The sequence below is a fragment of the Rissa tridactyla genome, chromosome 24, assembly GCF_028500815.1.
Source record: "Rissa tridactyla isolate bRisTri1 chromosome 24, bRisTri1.patW.cur.20221130, whole genome shotgun sequence".
Classification (NCBI taxonomy): Eukaryota; Metazoa; Chordata; class Aves; order Charadriiformes; family Laridae; genus Rissa; species Rissa tridactyla.
In genome coordinates this window covers 1390206-1409301 of record NC_071489.1, presented here as the reverse complement: position 1 = coordinate 1409301, position 19096 = coordinate 1390206, and the positions used below count along the sequence as shown (strand labels likewise).

Here is a 19096-nt window from a genome sequence, read left to right as displayed (position 1 = left end):
GCCTCAGCACTTTCTGGTGCAAGGTGGTGTCTCTGTGCGGGTGTTTCGGATGCAGCTTCCAAGGATTTCTCCTACCTAACCCGCCACCCGCTTGTGCTCTCTTGAAAGGCAAGGGATTTCTCTGCTGGCCTCAGGCTGATGGTGTTTCCACCTTCTCCTGCCCTGGAGCAACGAGGCTTTTGCTTCCCCTGGCAACCCGACCCAGCTTTGGGGCAAAATTCCCCCCGAGACGGAGTTTGGGGATGCCTCCGTGTCCCTCACTGCTGTCCCACCTCTTTGGCTTGAGAAGCCGGTCCCGAAGGTGTCCTCCAGCCCCTGGTGGCTGTTGTGCCGAGCTGGGGGTCGCCATGAGCTTGTAACCCGTGAGTCTGCAAACAGGGGTGATGGTGTTTAAATGCTGAATGGTGTCAATGCTTAATAACAGCATTGCTCGGCTCTTTGCTTAGAAATTACTCAACGGTCTCTGAGGAGCACAGATGGATGCAAATGCTTTGGGGCAGGTCTGCAGTGCGAATGCCAGCATCCTTAATAATTAACTCGCATTGAAATCATCATTAAATCATCTCATGGTAATAATGTGTGGCAGGGAAATCAAAGGGCTGGTTATAAAAAAGACCTGTAGGAGATCACACAGTGAGAAAGCTGGGCTTGCAAGCCTGGTGGCCTGATTTTCAGGTCTAGCCCTTTCCAGCAAAGCCACCTGCATCAGCGATAGTACGAGGCTGCTTTTCTGCTCATCGAGATAAATACTTTGAATTCTTATGGGCCAGCAGCCGCCTATCGGTGTCCTCAGCATTCAGCAGAGCTGTGTTTGGGGCAGCGGTGTTTTTCCTCTTGAAATGTGTCTGCTGTGGAAATGTCATTTTGGACCCCGCAGTCTCCTTTCGAGATTGGAAAGAGCACACGTGGGAGTAAACGCTGAACGATGCGGGGAGAGAGGGAAAAGCGACGTCCCCTCTTCGCCCTGGCGACGACACCCTGCTGCGGGTGCTGCTGGGACGGGAAGGCATGGGGCTGGCTGGAGAACCAGGAGCAGCTCCGGGTGGAGGTGGTTGAGGTGCATCAAGGCAGAGGGGGACTGAAAGCTCGAGCAGCTCCAAAGCACCTATAAACACCGTAAATAACATAACAGAGAGGAATGTGGAAACTCTGAAAAGCTGAAATTCTTGCATAATCACCTGGCTCTAAGAGCCCAAGACTTTGCAAAGCAAAATATTGGCGACAATACGTGGAAAGCTGGTTACCTTGGTGAACTGGAAAATCAGTTTTTCACCCCACTCTGCCTCTGAGACACAGAGCAAATGCATCGAGAAATTTCTCAACTTAAAAATGTATATATTTTTATGTATATACATATGTATATAAGGTAGTATATATTGATAAGGATTTAAAGAGGCTTGTGGTAGGATCCCTTGTTGTATCCAATCTGGAGCTAACGATTCTGGCACTGAACGGTCTCTGGAGAAATGTGTGGGGTTTATTTTTATTTTTTTTTCCTTTAGGTTGTTTGTATTCCTGGAAAATCAGGCTGAAAATCAAAGCAGAGCCTCTGTTCTCGCACCCAGACCCTTCGTCAGAGCCTTGTGAAAGGGGACTCGCCGAAAGCCCTGAAGATGTAGGAGGGAGCTGGGGTTCGGCTTCCCCCGTGGAGCACCAGCCACCTTCTGAGAAGGTCCGTGGTCCTTTCCCAGACTACACCGGCCCGACCCCCTCCTCTTGCTCCCCTGGACGGATCTGGCCTCCTGGCCCCTCCCCTCAAGGAAAACACGTTTGGAAAATATTTCTACATATATAAACAGATCCATAAAAATAATGATGTGTGATGATCCTAGGTAGGTCATGCCATTGCAAGGCAGGTGCCAGGTGGGAGCTGAGTCCTCACATGGCCTTGAAGATCGGGATCTGGAAGATTCGTACAAGGTCAGGCCAGGAAATTCAGAGCAGAAAACCCAGCTCAGATCTCAGAGGTCTGAAGCTGGGCTGTGCTCTTCTCTCTGTCCTACCAGTGTGAGCCTTTCTCTACGGGAGTGAAGCGGTTCACCCTGCATCGCGTTTTCCAATATACCAGTGGGTTTGGTGTTCTCCAAGCCAGTTTGACTTTCTTTCCATTTGCTCCTAGGTGAGGCACCGCACGTTCACCGTTTCCAGCCACGTGGTGGAGAAACAATTCAGGTGCTGGGTTCAAGCTCTGTGCTCTCAGGACAGACTATCTCGCCCTTAATTAGAGCAGAGTTTTGGATGCTTTCAGGTTGCTCTCACCCGCCTCCACACGAAGTAAAAAATCAGTAGGTAAATGTTGCAACCTTCCTGCGTGGACTTCAAATGCTGAAATGAGGGAATGTCTCGCTGATCGCTACAAGATGCCTGTAAAAGGCATCAGGATTCAGCTCAGGAGGTCAATGGTGAACAGCTGATGTTGAAGGCACAGGAGCGTACAGAAGGGGAGATTCCCTTCGCTTGAAAATGCAATGATACTTGTCAAAATAAGATTTTGCACATCTCTATCACCTTTTGCATCTGTCCTTCCTCCCCCGGGCAGGGTCGGTGTGTTGGGAAGCATTGTGGTGCTGCCGCCATGCTGCGGAGCATCTCCCAGGCTGCTGGTCCCAGCAGCATCCCCAGGTCTTGAGACACAGCCAGTGTTTGGGCTGTGCGGTTCTGGACCCCGGAGACCCGGTGGGATGAGGAGTTTACCAGAGCTGGCTGGGGGAATCCTCTTAGGGAGCCGTGTGACTGTGCCCTGGGTGACAACGCAGTGGTCCAAGTGATTTCTCTGTGAAATCACGTATTTTTGCTGAAGACATATGGTATTATGGCATTTAACTGGTGTCTTTAAGCAATGGGGTGGGCTGGATATAGCAGACAAGCAGCGAAGTCAAGGAAAGGGATCTGGGCATGTCCGAAATGCTCTTGAATTTTTGCAGCACCCCACGGATCCTGTAGGGCTTTGCAGAACGACCAGCCCAAGCCTGATCACGCCGAGGACCTCCAGAGCTCAGAGGTGGGAGAGCGGGAGGTGAAGGAAAGCCTCGTGGTCGCACGTGACAGCGGGGTGTAAGAAGCAATGTGATCTGAGCCACACCGTACGGTGATTTTCATTTTGATTTCAAAATGAAGATCGCTGCAGTATTTACCCCAGGTTAATGTGTGGTGCCATAAACATCACAGATCTTTATTGTGGTAAGTCAGGAGCGCATGGATAGGCACGGCTGGGTGGTTTCAATTCCTGGCTCAAAGCATTCCTGCTGAGGTCTAATATACAAAGTGTTATCAATTTAGCGAGGTTTTAGGTTGGTCTGTGGCAGCTCTGATCTCTGGGTTGCTGATCCTGCCCTCTAATTTGGGTTGCACGGGAGTAAATCTGGAATGACTGGCTTGGTTTCCTGGCAGTGCAAGTTTTGGAAGTGTCTTTGAAGCCAGTGATGCAATTCTGCAGAGAAGGTGAGTTTGCGTTATGGACTGGAGAGGACTTGGGCTGCTTGAGCCACCCGGAGTCCTGCTGTGGTGAGATGGCTCCATGGCGATGCCGCTGCGCCCGGGGCAGCTCCCGGCCTGCTCAGAGATCGGAGTACCCGAGGGGCGCTGAAGCGGGACGGTCGTTATTTCGTGGGTCCCTCTTTGGGAGGCCGGGGTTGTTCTTTTGACGTGGCTTTTGCAGACCGAGAGGTGGTTGTCACGAGGCAGCTGCACTCGAAGCCGGACGGGGCTGCGTGGCGCTGGTGGCTGTGGGATTTAGGGTCTGGCAGGTCACTTTATGTGACTGTATGTATATTGTATGGCCATAAATGTCTCATTATTTGATTCACATAAGCTAATTCAGCGGATAGAAGTGAATTTAAAGCACTTTATTTGAAAGAGTACGGTAATTACTAGACATTAAAACTCATTTTGGGGCCCTGTGCGGTTTATGCGAGTCTTAAATGTTGTCAAGGTAAATAATAAGTTAAATGCTTAAATCTGAAGGGGAAGAGGCATGTCATTAACTTGAACATTGCCAAAAAAAAGAAAGAAAAAAGGTTCAGTTGTATGGCATTTTATACAGCAGATCATTGACAGGATAATTTCTCAGTAAGTTTCTTTGGGTTTTCCTGACATACGTGGATTTGTTTTCCTTTGAAAAGAAACACAAATACAAGCTAATTTAAAACTGAGTATTTGGTGAGTCAAATGCAATTTTACACTCTGACTTGAAACATGATTTTAATTCCCATTGCTGAGAACAGGTGGATTCTTTTTTGAAAAGCCTTTTCTGGAATAATATTCAAATGCTCCCTTGCCGTGGAAGGAACAAAGTGGAGGACCAGGATCAATATTTTTTTTGTGGCAGAGAATGGGTTAAACCAGTGCTAAAACCGCTGTTCTTCAATAGCAGCCTCTGGGGATATGTGCATGCATTGACTAGTAGAGTAACATAGATTTTTGGCTGCAATAAATAAAGCTCGGTGTCTGTGATAGCATTTCGCCCCTTGTTTCGCAGCGTGGTATCAGCACACGACGGCTAGAGGAGGTCTCGTGCTCTCAGCCGCGCTTGGTGTGGTGAAATAAAGACCACAATAACACCTTGTCTGGGTCAGGTCAAAGCTTTTTTTTACTTCTTTTCTCTCCGTCAATAGGTATTAGCACATGTTTGAGGAAGAGCACAGCGACGGACAGAGGAAATTACGAATTCAAAAGGAGGAGGAGGCCGGTACAAGCAGAGCACAATGGATAAAGGTGAAAAGAAGAGGAACATCATTTGATGGTAGTTGATATCAAAACAGTCAGAGGGAGGAAAACGATCAGTAATGTTCCTTATGGTTTGGAATCGGATCCAATCTTATGGAATATTCCCATTAACAGCCTTAGCAGGAAAAGCCTGGATGCGGTGATGACATTTTGAGATGGTGCAATATCGGGGAGACACCACCAGCAGAAAAAAGCACTAGGATGTCATGCCAGAAATGTATGACTTAGGCTGAATAATAGGAACAGGATTAAATTAATGGTTGAAAGAGCAAAGTTGCATCCGAAAGACTAACCCAAATTCTTCGACTGTGCTGGGGACCACAACCAGGTCCTGACGTAGCAGAAGAAAGGGGTGGGATGGTTCGGAGGCTTCGGTGTGATGCAGCCATGAAACAGGCCTGGGCTGTAGGAAGCGAGTGATGGAGACGATCACACCTGAAACGCTTTGTGTTACTCATCCGAGAATCAGAGCAGAAGAGGAACAGAGGAAAGAAAGCAAAAACCAGGGAGAGAGGTGAATCTTTGAAGCTAAAGGACAACATTGGTCCAAGAACAAATGAGCCGTGGATGAGTTTGGGCTGAAAATCAGGAGGTTTCTCATTGTCACAGGAGGAGGGAGCAGTTGCAAGAGCTCCCGAACGGGATCAGCAGGGACTCAAGGACGTGCTTCCAGTCCCGTCTTCTCAGCAAAGCCTCCACGTGCAGAGCACAGGACATCTGCATCCCAGGGGTGGTTGTAAAGGGCAGCAGCAAAACTTCCAGTTCGTAAGAGACTTGTGGCAGGGAGCGAGTGCTCCTGTGTGCAAACAGCCGAGCAGTGAGAAGAAATGGGAGACAAGTGAGCGGAGTTCAATAGCAATGAGGCATCGGGTGGCAACCTCCACACCCAGCAAATGGCTGTAATAACAACTCTCGGCAGCGCCTCGGGGCCCTTCGTGAAGGGCGACAAACTCCACCGAGTGCTGACTTCTGCAAGGGGGACGTGGAAGGAGCCGGCCCAGGGTAGGATCCCAGTGTCCTCGGTCCTGTTGCTGCACTGGTGGTTTTGATTGAACGGCATTTTGCCCCAGCGTCAGAAAACCATCAGGCCACGGGGAGAGCTGGGAGACAGAAGGTGGGTTGGGCCATCACAGTGCATCTCCCCAGGAGATGAGTCAACTTTAGTCCCTCGGCAAAAATGAAGGGAGAGAGGGGAGAGGTGAAACGCTCCTCTGAACAAGCACCGTCTCTAAAACGGATGCCAGAGTTTTCCCCAGCTCCTCTCTCGGCCCGGGAGGAGGTTTGGCTACACCTTCTCAGACATCCCCCTCGGCAGGGTCTGTGGGGAGTGAAGCTCCACCGACTGCCGCCGCCGGACCTCGCGCTCTGCCCAGTCCTCCTCCGGCTCGCAGCCTTTGAAGATGGCGAGTCTCTCCGAGAAGGTTTTGGCTTGCGGGAAGAGGATGTAATTGTAGATGATGGAGGCTGCTGCCGCCCCAATCAGGGGACCTACCCAGAAGACCTGGGGAAAAGGGAAAGAGAAGAATTGCGTGAGCAAAAACCCGTCTGAGTTTGGAGGATGGAGAGGAACCGGGGTCTCTGAAGAGCATTGCAGGGGGCTTATGTTCCTTCCTATCCTGTGTGCATTCGGAGCCAGCCCTGCTTTGGCCATCACCACTGACCTGAGCTCTCATCCATTGCTGTTGTGCTTGAATATACCTAAACCATCCTCTTCTGTCTTTCCTCCTCTGTTGAGAGCTGTGTGATCTTCACCAACGATAGGCACACCATGAGCATGCTTAACGATTTGGGTTCCTCTGGAGAAGCGTCTTCCTACCCATTTACACATGGCTATAGAGAGGAGGAGGCCACCAGCTTGGGCTGGACACCTCTGAGCACGTCAACCTGAACCACAGCTCTGGCTCCAAATGTGCTCATTGCAGATGGAAAGTCCTGGGAGTGCTCCCAAAGAAGTTGGTGGAAAACATGTGCCCAGCTCCCACTGAAACCAGGAAACAGGTTCCCAGGACCGGCAAAGAAGAGCTCCACACTGCATTAGTTTTGCTTGTTTTGCTAAGTCAGGGTCAAAAAATCACACACCCTTTTCCTGTTGCAACGAAGCCTGCTTAGATAAGCCAATTAAGCACCCAGAAGTCCCACCTCTTTTGGCTAATCTCTACATCTCTCCTCCAGCTGGGAGCTGGCTCCGTGGGTTTCTAGGAACACTGGTAATGTGGGGGGGTCATCCCACCAAAACAATATGTAGACCCAGCTTCTTACCCAGTGGTCACTGAAGTCGCCGACTATCACAGCCGGGGCAAAAGATCTGGCTGGGTTCATAGAGCAGCCGGTGTAACGGATCTGCAGAGAAACACCACACATTGTTAGCATTAAGCCCTTTTAGCACTTTTTAAAAAATCCTGGTGCATTATTAGCGTGATTCATTCACCGAGCCGATGTTTCACCCTCCAGCATGCCCATTCCGGGAAAAGGGATGCTAGCAGCTTCCAGCACCTGAGTCGACATGGATGAGTTGTCTGTATTTGCTCATCTTCTGTGCCAGCACTTGTGTCCTGTGCATGGCGTAACTCAGCTGCAGGCTGGGTGACGTGACCAGGGCTGCGGGGACAAGCTCCTGCTGAGCCTATTCCTGGAGAAAATGGCTCCTCCTTGCCATTGAGGATAGGAGAAGAACAGTCCCGTGGACACACGGGCTTGTTAAGGATGGAAAATGTGGTGTAAACATCACTGTTTTAATGCATGAACCGAGAGGCTGGGACGGGGGTCGGGCGCTACTTTGGTTTGTCATCCGGGAGGGATTTCCCTGGGGGTCCATCCCAAATAGTCTTATCGTGGTCTTGAGTGCCTCAGTTGCTGATACGTTCACTCCAGGGTAGAAGACCCTACCGATCCCTGGCAGCTCCCTACGAGTCTCCAGGAGCAGCAGAGCCTCACAGGTTAAGTTTTTTTCATGCCCAATAAAAGCCAAGCTCAGGCTACGGCTCTGTTATGGCTTTGGTGGGATTTTTCTCCTCTATCCACTGGAAATCCATGAGCACCACAAATCCCCTGTCCACCCTGGAGCGGGCTTTGGGCACAAAGGCAAAGACAACCTAAAAAGCGCTGTCTTTTAGCCCATGCTACGCACCCCAAGGAGATGCCCCACGGCAACAGAAAGGCCGATGGACAGGGCAGGAGAGCCCAGGTTGTCCTCCCGGCGTTCGTCAGTAGAAGCAAAGATGCACAGGACCAGCTGGAAGGTGAGGAAGAGCTCAACGGTCACCGCCTGCCCCGTCGTCGTCTCGTTGTGCAGCTGGAAGGGGAGAAAAAATGTGTCTCAGGGACTGGGAAGTTTGGGGGCTGGGTTGGAAATGTGGAGGGAGAAACCCAAATCAAGGAACGCAGGAAATTGGTGAGATTTTTGGCACCACTATGAAGAGGAGGAAAAAACTTCCCAGGTAAAAGGAAAAGTGGGTGAATGGGTAATACTTGATTGATATGGTGGAAAATGTTTTAGTTGCATTTCTTTGGGTACTTTTTTCCACTCTTTCCCCCCAGGGATTTTTATTTTTTTTCTTTTCCTCATGCTTAAAATGCAAAATGCCTTTTGGAAAAGTTTACAAATTGCATTTTGAAAATGTCAAAAAGAAATGTTTTGGCACACAAAAAAAAAAACCCATTCCCTTCCCCCTTCCCACATTTTTTGACTGAAAGAGTTTGTCAGATGTGATCTGAGGCTGTGCCTGGTTGCACCACCATTCCTCCAACTCTGCTTTCTGGCGCTTTATTACTCCTTGGTGCTTTTTCATCCAGATCCGGATGGATCTGGCAGCACTGCCAGCCCGATCCGTGGTCTCCCGTTGCTGCTCCTTCCCTCAGCCCCTCCCGGCACAGCTCTGCCCTTGCTTTCCCCGTGTCACTCCTGCTTTGGGCACCGCGTCCTCCCAAATGCTGATCCCGAGATCGCTTCGCTTGGTGACGCCACAAAGGCAGCAGTTGCCCTCCTGGCCGAGATCCAGAGTCGGATCTTCCTTCCTCTCCTCTCTCTGATATTCCCCCCCCCCCCCCTTTTTTTTAAGGGTAATTTGTGCAGACAGCTATAGGATGAACAGCGCATGGGGGGGAAATATATCAAAATCCCTATTCCCTCTTTTAGGTATTTTAAGCTGTAAAACAGCAGAGCTGGGCGTTTTAAAAGCCTCTCTTAAAACTCCTACTTGCTTTGTTAGGTTTGTTAAACCTCAGCTATTATCAGTCTAAGTAGTCTTGTTCAGATTAATTTGCAATCCCTTTTTCAACCCTCTTAATCTCTTTGGCAGGGAAACTGGATCCTGGCAGTGCCTCCCTGCTGCAAGAAAGGAGATTTTCATGTGCTGCTTCCTAAAACACGTTGCCCACCTCCTGCCTCACTGCTCGGCTTGGTTTTGGGTGATGCTGGTCCCAGCACGGGCGTCTCTGCAGGAGACAGAGCGGTTGTGTCCATCTGAGGAGGAGTGGTGGGGTATGGAGAAAAGACAGGGAAAAGTGAACCCTGCGACGCTTTAATATATTTTTTCCCCTCTTTTTATTAGGCACATGGATGGGGAAGGGGATGTTGGAGGTTGGGATACCACTGGGTTCCCCAGTTTTCTTTTTTCCCTACGTGTCTAAACAAGATTGGGATCCTTGCGATGCTTCTGGCACTGCCCGGGCACTCGTGTGTGTCGGGCATTGGGATGAACCAGCTGGATCTGATGCGACCATCCCTTCACAATGGGAAGCAGCTTGGTGAGCGGTGTATCTAATGAAAAGCTGGGATTTAGACATCCTGTCCTCCTTACTCTGGCCCAACGTCCCCTTTGCCGGCAGTCTGGCACGGCAGCCTGTAAACGTGGCACAGGGTAAGACAGAGGGGAGAAAAGGCTGCCCACACCCACAGCAAGACAGGGAAGTGGGACAAGCCTGGGGCAAGAGGAATGGAGAGGTGATGCTTTTGGTCATGTCCTCCCTAAACACCTGGGTGTCTTCCGAATCCAGCTCCTCCACAATGCAGCCCTAGATAAAACTGGGATGATGGTGGCTTTGTCTTCTAAGGGAGGTGTCTGCGTGGCCAGCTGGATCGTGCCTCTGGTTTTTGTTCCTAAAAAGCAGAGGAGGCAGCCTGGACTCCCGCCTTTGTCCCTGCTCCTGGAAGGACTCTTGGTACTGCAAGCTCATGGTACTGGGCTGCAGCTGACAGTGCCTCCTCCTGAGGAAGCTGACGGGCTTCCTACCCAACGCTGAATAAAGGGGGTCCTTCCTTGGCCGCAAAACACTTCTTCCACTCCCTCAGCCTTCCCAAAAGCCCTGCCCAATCTTTCCTGCTCCCTTCCAAGCCCATCCGCGGGCTGAAGTCTTACCTTGTTGATGGCCAAGCCTTCCCGGGAGTCTGCAGGGGTGATCTCATGTAGGATGGCTGCTCCCACGACACCCCCCAGGAGCTGGGCAACCACATAGAAGACAGCGCGGAGGAAGGAGACTTGGGAGCCGATGAGGCAAGCCACCGTCACTGCCGGGTTGATGTGGGCTCCGCTGATGTGCCCCAGGGCTTGGACCAGCGTGCCAATGGCCAAGCCAAAAGCCAGCGCGATTTGAAGGATGCTGGGGGAGGAAGCCGAGGGCCAGTTCAGAGCAGAGCCCAGGCCGAAGAGGATGAAGACCAAAGTCGCCAGAAATTCTGCAAAGACAGCCCGGGTGAAGGCTATGGATCGTAGTTCCCACATCATGGTGTGGCGGCTGCTGGAGGCTGCAAGGTCTGACCCTCCGCGCTGTGTCTTCAGGCAACTGCGGCTGCTGTGTCCATAGAGGATGACGGGGCACAACGTGTATATATATGGATGCGGGGGGCCGAAGGATCACCCGCCGAAGGAGGTGGGATCGTGGTCCCAGGAAACCTGATGCTTTTTTTTTTTCATTTGTGTTCCAGCTGAGGGAACATCAGACCCTGCCCCCTCCATTAAAGCTGGGGAATGCGGCGTTCGCCACCCTCGGGAGCCCATAAATCAGCCTCCAGCAACGCCACCAAACCACGGTTCCCTTTCTCCTGTGCTCTCTTACTCGGGGTCCTGTCCCCAGAGGTGCTTGTTGTTCCTCTCTTCTCCAAGCTCTACCACCCGCTGTGTGGAGAGGAGAGCAAGCAAGGGGGGGTCTGCAGAGCTAGACATGGATCCGAGGTGGGGTGGCGCTGAAAAACACGATGTGGGCTGTGGTCAAATAACCAGGCAAAACTGGATACAAAAGAGTCTCTCAGAGGCACGAAACTCCAAGTGACTTACTACGACTCGATTCCTCAGAGGACCAGAATTTTATAGCCCGGGCACAGATTTCCTGCCCAGAAAAATGGGAACCAGCCCCAAGAAATGTCTGTCAGGAAAGAAATTCTAGTGTGGAAAAAATGACACGCACAGCTGGAGTACCGGCTGTGCTCTAATTACAGGGATTTTGGCCAATTCAGCTCTTCAGAAATGTCTTTTTACTTATTGATGTTAATCCCCAAAAGAGGAATGATATTTTCTTCCCTGGATCATCATTCTTCACACCAAACCATCCAACAACTCCATTTGCCTTTTTCTTCCATTGCTTAGGGCACGTTTGCTTATTCCTGGGCGATGTCTGTAAAGCCTTTGGCTCCCTGTGTCATCGGGTTGGTGGGCTTGCTGGAAAGATAGCGCACACACGCACACACCCCCCCCAGCTTTTTAGCAGACTCTGTGGTTATCCTAAAGCCCGGGGAGCTGCGGGGAACACTCCCCCGGGGTAAAGCTGGAGTTGAAAGGACCATTTTATTTTGGAGGGACACAGAGCACCAGAACTGAGAGTCCGTTTTCTGGCTCTGACAAAGGCTGACACTGTACGATAAACCAGATATTTTTCCCTTCCAGAGGAACTGTGCAAGTGGCACCGAACTGATGTGAAAAGTTGACACAAAATATTCCATATTGCTCAAATTATGTCATAGAATCACAGAATATCCCAGGTTGGAAGAGACCCAGAAGGACAGGTGAAGTCCTGTTCTTCCCTCCACAAAAGGTGGGTAACGATAGCTGTCAGCTGGACTAGATGGTTGTTGTGGGTCCCATCCAGCTGACCTATTCTGGCTCTATTCTCATTCCATTCCGTTCCATTTTTGTCCTCTCTTTAAAAAAGATGCTTATGGGGACATTGCTCTTAACAACGGAGAGACTGTTGGGAGAACAAGTCCAGTCCGTGGGTAAGTCTGGAGCCTGGAAGTCTCGTATCCAACGTTTTCCTTTACAAATCCTTCTCTTGGTCCTCCCTGGGGAGTTGGGCCCATCACGGAGTCGCTCCAGCCTCCGGTTTTCCAACACTGAAGCCAATCTCACAAAGCATGTCGTGAGGCTAAATGTATTTGGGGTGCTGACGAGCTGCGTGGTCACATCCAGTCCGTAGGCTCTTGCTCCTGCCCCCCTGGTGCTGGTTTGCGAGCTCAGCGTCACCCAAGAACTAGTTATGTCAGCGACTGATCGTGAACGCAGGCTGTTATTAGTGCGGGGAATGAGAGAGAACTAATACGGGCAATTAACCGGAGCTGATATCCTACTTGGTTATTCATGGCAAGCAAGTTGTGATGTATCAGTGCTTAATGAAGACTAATTAAAAGGAAAGAGAAGTAAGCAGGATTAGCTCTGAGCAGCTTAAAAATCTAACACAGCCTCATGGCCCTCACTTCTGTCTGGCAGCTCTTGTTTATGCCGCGTTTTGAGATGTTTGTGCTCTGGAGGGTGGGTTTCTGCCACCCACCCTGACGAAAGGACTGGTGTCACACTGGAGCCGTCCTGCCAGGGAGCCCTGGCACCGTGGTCTTCGCTGCGGGATGCTGCTTTCCAGCACGAATAATAACACGTCCCAGCTTTCACAGAGAGGAGGTCCATGCCACGACGTTGGTAATGCCAGGCAGTGAGTCAGGAGCAGAGACGAGGTCTCCTGCCCCGCCGTGGCCACGTGTCCTGCCGTGTACCTGGGAAACGGAGAAACGGGAGACCGAGCAAGCTGAAGAGCTCGGTACTGGGCTGCCGAAGCTCTGTTTGTGGCTAGGAGGACTTCCTGGAGCCTCTGGCATTGACGGTAACGTGGCTTTACACCTTACACCAAGCGTGCTGCAGCTTCGGGAGCACATGGCAGCCTGTAGCAAAGCCAACTGAGATGGGGAAGTGCGTTATTTTACCTTTTAATCCACAGCCCCTGGAGTCTAATGGCATTATCAGCCCTCCCCCGGGATCAAATGCAAACACTCGTTAAGAGCGTGTTGGCGTCTGCGGAGGGTTGATGCACCGGGCTTCCTCCCGATGGCAGAAAATGGCCCGGTAACGTGTTTTTGAAGAACATTTTGCAAGCAAGGGAACTGCGCTTGCACAACAACTGGCTTCTCGAGTGACTTAGATGGCTCAGATATCTTTGCTTCCCTGGCTTTCAGGAAAGTATAAACATCTTTAAGGTATCTCCATTCCATCTAAAATACCTCCGAGCCACAGAGAATAAAAGATTTATTGCATAAACAACAGTGAGTTTTCCTGCTTGGATCCGATCTGTGGCAGGAGGTGCGTGTGCTGCCCAGACCTTGCTGGAAGCTGCGTTTTTTGCTCTTTTCTGCGAACAGAGAGGGCCTGTAGAGAGCTCCCCCTCCTCTCCCACAGCTGAACGGACAACTCACACCCATCCTTCACGTGGCAGCAAACACCCTTTGTATTAGACACCAGAGAATCCACAGGAGGTCTAAGTCTTGGGAGAAAACTTTATACAAACCCAGTGATTATTGATTCTGCTGTTTGTCGAAACAGGTGATTTCTTTCTGACAAAGGAGATGTAAAACCTCTGAGTTTCTGAGCTACCTCTGAGAGTTCTCTAGGGGAAGCCTTTAAAAGAAGCCAAAGGATAAGAAGGAAAAAAAATCTTAATTCTAATATTGTGACTAATCTTGTTTCTCCGTTGAGTTTTTCTGCTTGCTGCCGGGACAAATGGATGTGCTGGTGCGTTTGGCCCCGTCCGTGGCCCCCAGCGGAGCACAGGGAATGGGAGCCATGGGCTGGCAGGATGCCTGGGGAAGCGGAGCAGATGGGACGAGGGCATGGAGGTGTTCGTGTTGGGATCGGCAGGAGCAGAAACATCTCAGACGGGTTTTCCCCTGGGAATTGGAGAACCTGCAGCATCAGTTTGGCTCCAGGGACCTTTCCACCCTGAAAGTCCCAACCCACGTGGGCATCACCCAGGCAGGTGGGTCTGTGGGTGTGGGTCCCGCTGGCAGGGAAAGGACCAAACTCGCCTTCCTCCAGGCTGAGTTTGTCAACCACTGGGCTCCTGCTGCCCATCGCACGGTGGGGTGTACAGAGACGCCAGCTCCTCGTGAGATGCAAACCACTGCGGGGGAGGACTAAGACCCTTTTTAGCTCTAGACTCTTTGGTGATGGGACGCAGCAGCACAGCTCTTGCCGCAATGCAAACAGAGGCATGCTTTTAATTACGCTTCATGTGTACCAGGAAGGTCCTGCTTCTCTCCCACTCCTGGTTGGAGAACAGACAGAGCAGAAGATAATGTCTGTATTCCCCCGAGCATGATGACCATCAGGAAAAATTATCTTCTCCCATTGTCATATTGCATCAAAAGGACATTCACCCAGAGGAGCAAAATGGAAAAAAAAAATCAACACCTTTTCCATCATTTCAGGCCAAATCCTAAATCCCTATTCATGCTAAACTTCTGCTGGCTCTTTCAGTGTTTATTGTTCTTGTTTTAATTGAAGCAGAAGGATTAATGCAGCCCTGATTTCCTTCACTGACTTCAATGAATTGGGCTTGAGCACGGGCCAGGAGCTGGGCCTGGTGTTAGGAGAAGGCTTCATTTTACGTTTTTGTCCCGTCTCAAGGACTTGCAAGTTCAGTCCTGAATGTTTGCTCAGGGTCTTCGTCAAGGCAGACAGTGAAACTCCGGCACTGGTGGAGCTGGGCTATGGATGGCGTCAGGATCGGTCCACCCTTCTGGTGGCTGTATGAAACCCTGACAGCCGTGAAGACCATGAAGCCTTCCACCCCGGCATCCTCTGCTGTCTGTACAGCACCGAGGCAGGGATTTACTTCCTGTGATTTGCAGGAGAATACAATTTTTCTTTTGCTAACGACAGGTTAACGAGACCCAGAATGTCCAGAACCAGGGAGAGGGAGAAGCCCCGAGTTCTGCCTCTGCAGAGAGGTTTAATAGACAAGATGTGGCCAATCCCAACGTACTGCAAGGTCAGAGACAGGGCTGAGGTAGGTGATGACCTCCCTGTAATCATGCCTGAAGGGGTGAAGAGAGGAGAGCGTTATTCCCATGTCTGGGTGCTGAAGTTCAAGGCCAGGGCATAGCATATTTTGCCTAAACTTTATAGGAAAATAATTAATGCTTTTCCCTTGAATCCATGAAACAATGCCAGACACCAGGATATCCATACCGCCAGCAGATTCTGAAGTGAGACGGATTCTGTGGCCTTACCAGATCTTGTGAGCTCTTTGCTACTTACCCAGGCATGAATATTACATTAGTTAAAATCAATCAGGTTGCAAAACCGTCCTCAGGTGACAGAACTGAGCAGGAGACCTCAGCTTCACCCTTTGCTGGATACCCAGGGTTATGTTTGCAAAACAAATCACGTCTAATGAGCCAGACTCCCAGCAGGTGTAAACTGGGGACGCAGCTTTGACATCAGTGCAGCGACAGTGACTGAGAGACGTTGAGAGCATGCAGCGTCTGGCCTTTTCGCTATTTTCCTCATTTTGGTATAAATCAAAAGAAATCAAGCTGAAGTCCATGAAGGAGAAGCGAATGAGCTCAATTCGGATGCCTTTCTCTAGGCAATTCTCCTGGATTTGAAAAAAAACCCCAAACCACCAGGATAGAAACTGCCAGGAACTGGTCCTGGTGGCTCTAGAAGCAATGTCCCCTGTCCCCTCCTGGCCTGTCTTCTGCAGCCCCGTGGATCTGAGGCGCTCGTTGCTGTGAGGGATCGCAGCGCTAGGGCTCTTGCAGCACACGCATTATCTCACCGTCGGTGCCGTGGGTGCCAATTTGTGTGTTGACTGCTCAGCGGTGCTGGGGGACTTTTTTGGCCGCTGTCTCTCGATCTCTGCTGGGAGGGAAGCGGGAGCGTGTCCAGCAGCGTCACCTTCGCGAGGAGGCTGTTGTCCCAGCACCTCTCCTGGGGAGCTGCTGGTCCGTGTGGTGAGGAGATGCCCAAACGGCGCATGGACGAAAGTAGGTTCTTGTGGAAATCCCTCCAACAACCAGCTGGGAACGATGGAGAAAGGGAAAAATGCACTTAGGTTCTGAAAACAGCATTTTTCATCATACGCTGGGAAAGGGCTGGGACAGACTCCAAAACTGCCCCTAAAATTTATGCTTTTACATAAAGCACGTAGATAGGAGAAGATGCAACCTATTTCTTTAAACTTTTAAAGTGTTTCTTCCCTTCTCCCATCCTTTTTTGTCTCTGCGTCTGTCTGTCACCTTTCATCCTCTTTTCCCTGACGTGCCTCTGTCTCTCTGCTTTATGGTGGTCCCCAGCCACCAGCGCCCGTGCCGAGGCTGCAACAAGGGAACCACAAGGCTGGTTTCATAAAACCTCTGTCTCTTTTCCCCTTCTGAGCATAAAGGCTCAGCGTGGGATGTTCTTGTTTGTGGTTAGTTGATTTCTGTGTGGGTTTTTGGGTGCGGCGCAGGGATTGGGTTGTCAGCGGCATGAACTGCCATCGACTTTTTGAGAAGTTATTTATTATTTTTTGAAATCTGGGCTATTGCACTGATTTCTTTCCGCACTTATGCCTGTGTTGATGGAATCTGACCCTGGGGTGCCAGTGCAATTTGCTTCCCTTCCTTGAATTGTATGAAGTGGAGAGAGGCATTGGCAGCTCCTCCGAGACCTTGCCAGCGAAGCCCAGCGTGTGGAAGGCATTGCTCTCTCCTGGGCGGGCACAAGCCGCCCGTGGAGCTCTGCCTTTCTTTTTGCTGGTCCAACGGAGCTCGTAAAGTTGCTGCAGTGGGAATCCAAGAGGGGCCAGGTCTCGTTGCAGGGTGGGGGGAGCACTGTCATACACCAGAAATTGTGAAAATCACACTCAAGGAGCACACGGCAGACCTGCAAACCTTCTACCTCAGGTTCTTGTGGAGCGCAGGAGCCCCGACAGGGGACGAGGACAACCTGGTGCAGAAGGGAAAAACAGAGCGAATCAGGTCACTCGTGAGAAACCGAGGGGAGAGGAATCTGCACCGGGCGGGCAGCTTTGAGGAAATGAAGCTACTTTCAGCAAGGCAGACGTCAGTCTCCTGACCCAGCACAGTCGCGTGTGCGGGAATGTTACAGGAAAGATGTGTTTTAAGGAAGAAAAGGAGGAAGGAGGTGGCTTCCTGGGAACTCCGGAGCTGTGTGAAGGAGGAAATGCAAAGGTGTTTGCTCACGCAGGGACGTAACGGCTCGGAGGAGAGGGGACACACTCCAAGCTATTCCTGGGACATCATTAGGCCAGATGGGAAACCCCCTCACTTCTAACTTTGAGCTTCCAGGGCAAAGGCAGGGTCTCCTTCCAGGACAGCACCAACAAACCTGGGTTTTAGGTTGGTTCCCGTGCTGGAAATGTGGGCTCTGAGATGCAGCAACGCCCTCTCCTCCATCTCTTCTCCCTGCTCATTGCCTGGGGCCTGGGTCTCAGGCTGCTGCGTCAGGCCACGGGTCACTCATCGTGTGGACTCATAAGAATTTAAAAAATTCCTGTGCACATCCCTGCATTGTATTATATAAATTTCCTTCATAACAGTTTAAAGGAGAAACTGCACAGTGGCATGAAGGTGCCACTCCAAGTGTGACCCAAACCTGTTCTGTTCCCCCACTCCTAGTGAGGCGAGTTTGCATACTTGTGCAATTCCTTTCGTTTAACAGCATCAAATGCACACGATGGTGGTAAGAACATGTTCTTCTGGCAGTGACGAGTGAAATGCACTCCTGAGCAGCTGAACAATTTAATCCTGGGGAGTGCCTCATCTTTATATTTATCTATTTGCTTGGTTGGTGTATGCGCGTGTGTTGTTGTTACCCTCTGACGTGGTTTGTGGGTATTACAGATCTTGCTTCCGTTTATTCTTTAACCTCGCCACTGGGACCTGTTCCCTGCGATTCACTGAAAACACACACCGCAGCTCTGGAGGCTTTTGGGAAAGAAAACAAAAAAAAAAAATAGGGCAAAGTTTCTCAAAGCACCCAAATCCTGGCACCATCTTAGTCCCACGGCATGGGCAAACCAGTAGGTTACTCAGATAATGGTCCCCAGATGAGTTGCAGCCACTGCCCACCACTGGGGTTTGAGCCATCTCTAACTCAAATGCCCTTCTGAGGCTGAAATTAATTGTACTCAGAAGCTGGGGGGCCTGTGATCAGGTGCGACACCTCAGCTGGGCAGGATTTTCTTCCAGGTGAAGGAAAACTGATGGTACAAAGGGGGTGATGGAGGGGTGGGTTCCTTTTTTAAGCTGAGGCACCAGCATTGGCTACCAAGGCCTGAGCTAGAGCCTGATGCTCCCTGCAGAAGTCAGTGAGAACATCCCACCCCAAAGAGTTCTGGCTTGTCCGGCTCTTTATATTGCGTGTTAAGGGGAGGTTACCTCTGCTCACCAGGAACGGTTGGAAGGAAGGAGAGAGGGCTCTTTCAGCTGAAGGGCTCCGCACAAGAGCAAGAAGGTACGAGCTGGCCGGGAAGGGAGATGCTGGCTCTTGGGAGCAGGGGATGAGGCTCTGGGGTGGTTGCTTGGGGCTGGTAGGCACCGGGGAACTCCCTGCCCACCCTGCACTGGGATGATGGGAGGTGAGGGCAGGGCTTTGCCCCTCAAGAATAAGGGTGGTTTTATTTCTTTTATCCTTCCAAACCCCTCTTCAGGCATGCCCTGATGTTCGCAGCTTGCCTGTTAATCTCCCACCTAGGGACCAAGCCTGGTGGCAGAATTTAGCATTAATGATCCATGGATGATTCAGCAGCCGGAAAGCCTAGGGTAAATTCCTGGGTTTTTTTTTGAAGTCCATGGCGGAACATTCACTGCCAGTGGGGGCTTTGCCCTCTTGGGGATGGGGGAAAGCGTAGTTACAGAGGGCTCCTGGGTGTGCCATCATCCGTGTTGATGCAGCAGATCCCTTAATTATCCCATCAGGTTTTCTTTACCGTGTTTGTGATGTGATTGAGTGTTCAGCACAGTTGCTTTAATCCCTGCGAAATCCCCTATGGAGTCGGCAGGGTGTGGCCTTGACAGTTCTAAAAATTTTTTTTCCTGAGTATTAAAGGTACGTGTGTGCAGAGGAATGGCTGCCTCCCATGGCCCGACGCTGGGCTGGACCGACGGCTG

At 50.8% G+C, this 19096-nt stretch overlaps 1 protein-coding gene across 1 annotated transcript; it reads right to left on the bottom strand.

The window, feature by feature from the left end:
- Positions 1 to 3868: 3868 nt before the first annotated feature.
- Positions 3869 to 10505, bottom strand: AQP2 (aquaporin 2). The gene is made up of 4 exons (XM_054183120.1): positions 10083 to 10505; positions 7853 to 8017; positions 6985 to 7065; positions 3869 to 6226 (listed from the first exon to the last, which is right to left on the bottom strand). The coding sequence occupies exons 1-4, from the start codon at positions 10446 to 10448 to the stop codon at positions 6011 to 6013; spliced, it is 828 nt and encodes a 275-aa protein (XP_054039095.1). The 5' UTR covers positions 10449 to 10505; the 3' UTR covers positions 3869 to 6010.
- Between the last annotated feature and the right edge of the window lie 8591 nt (positions 10506 to 19096).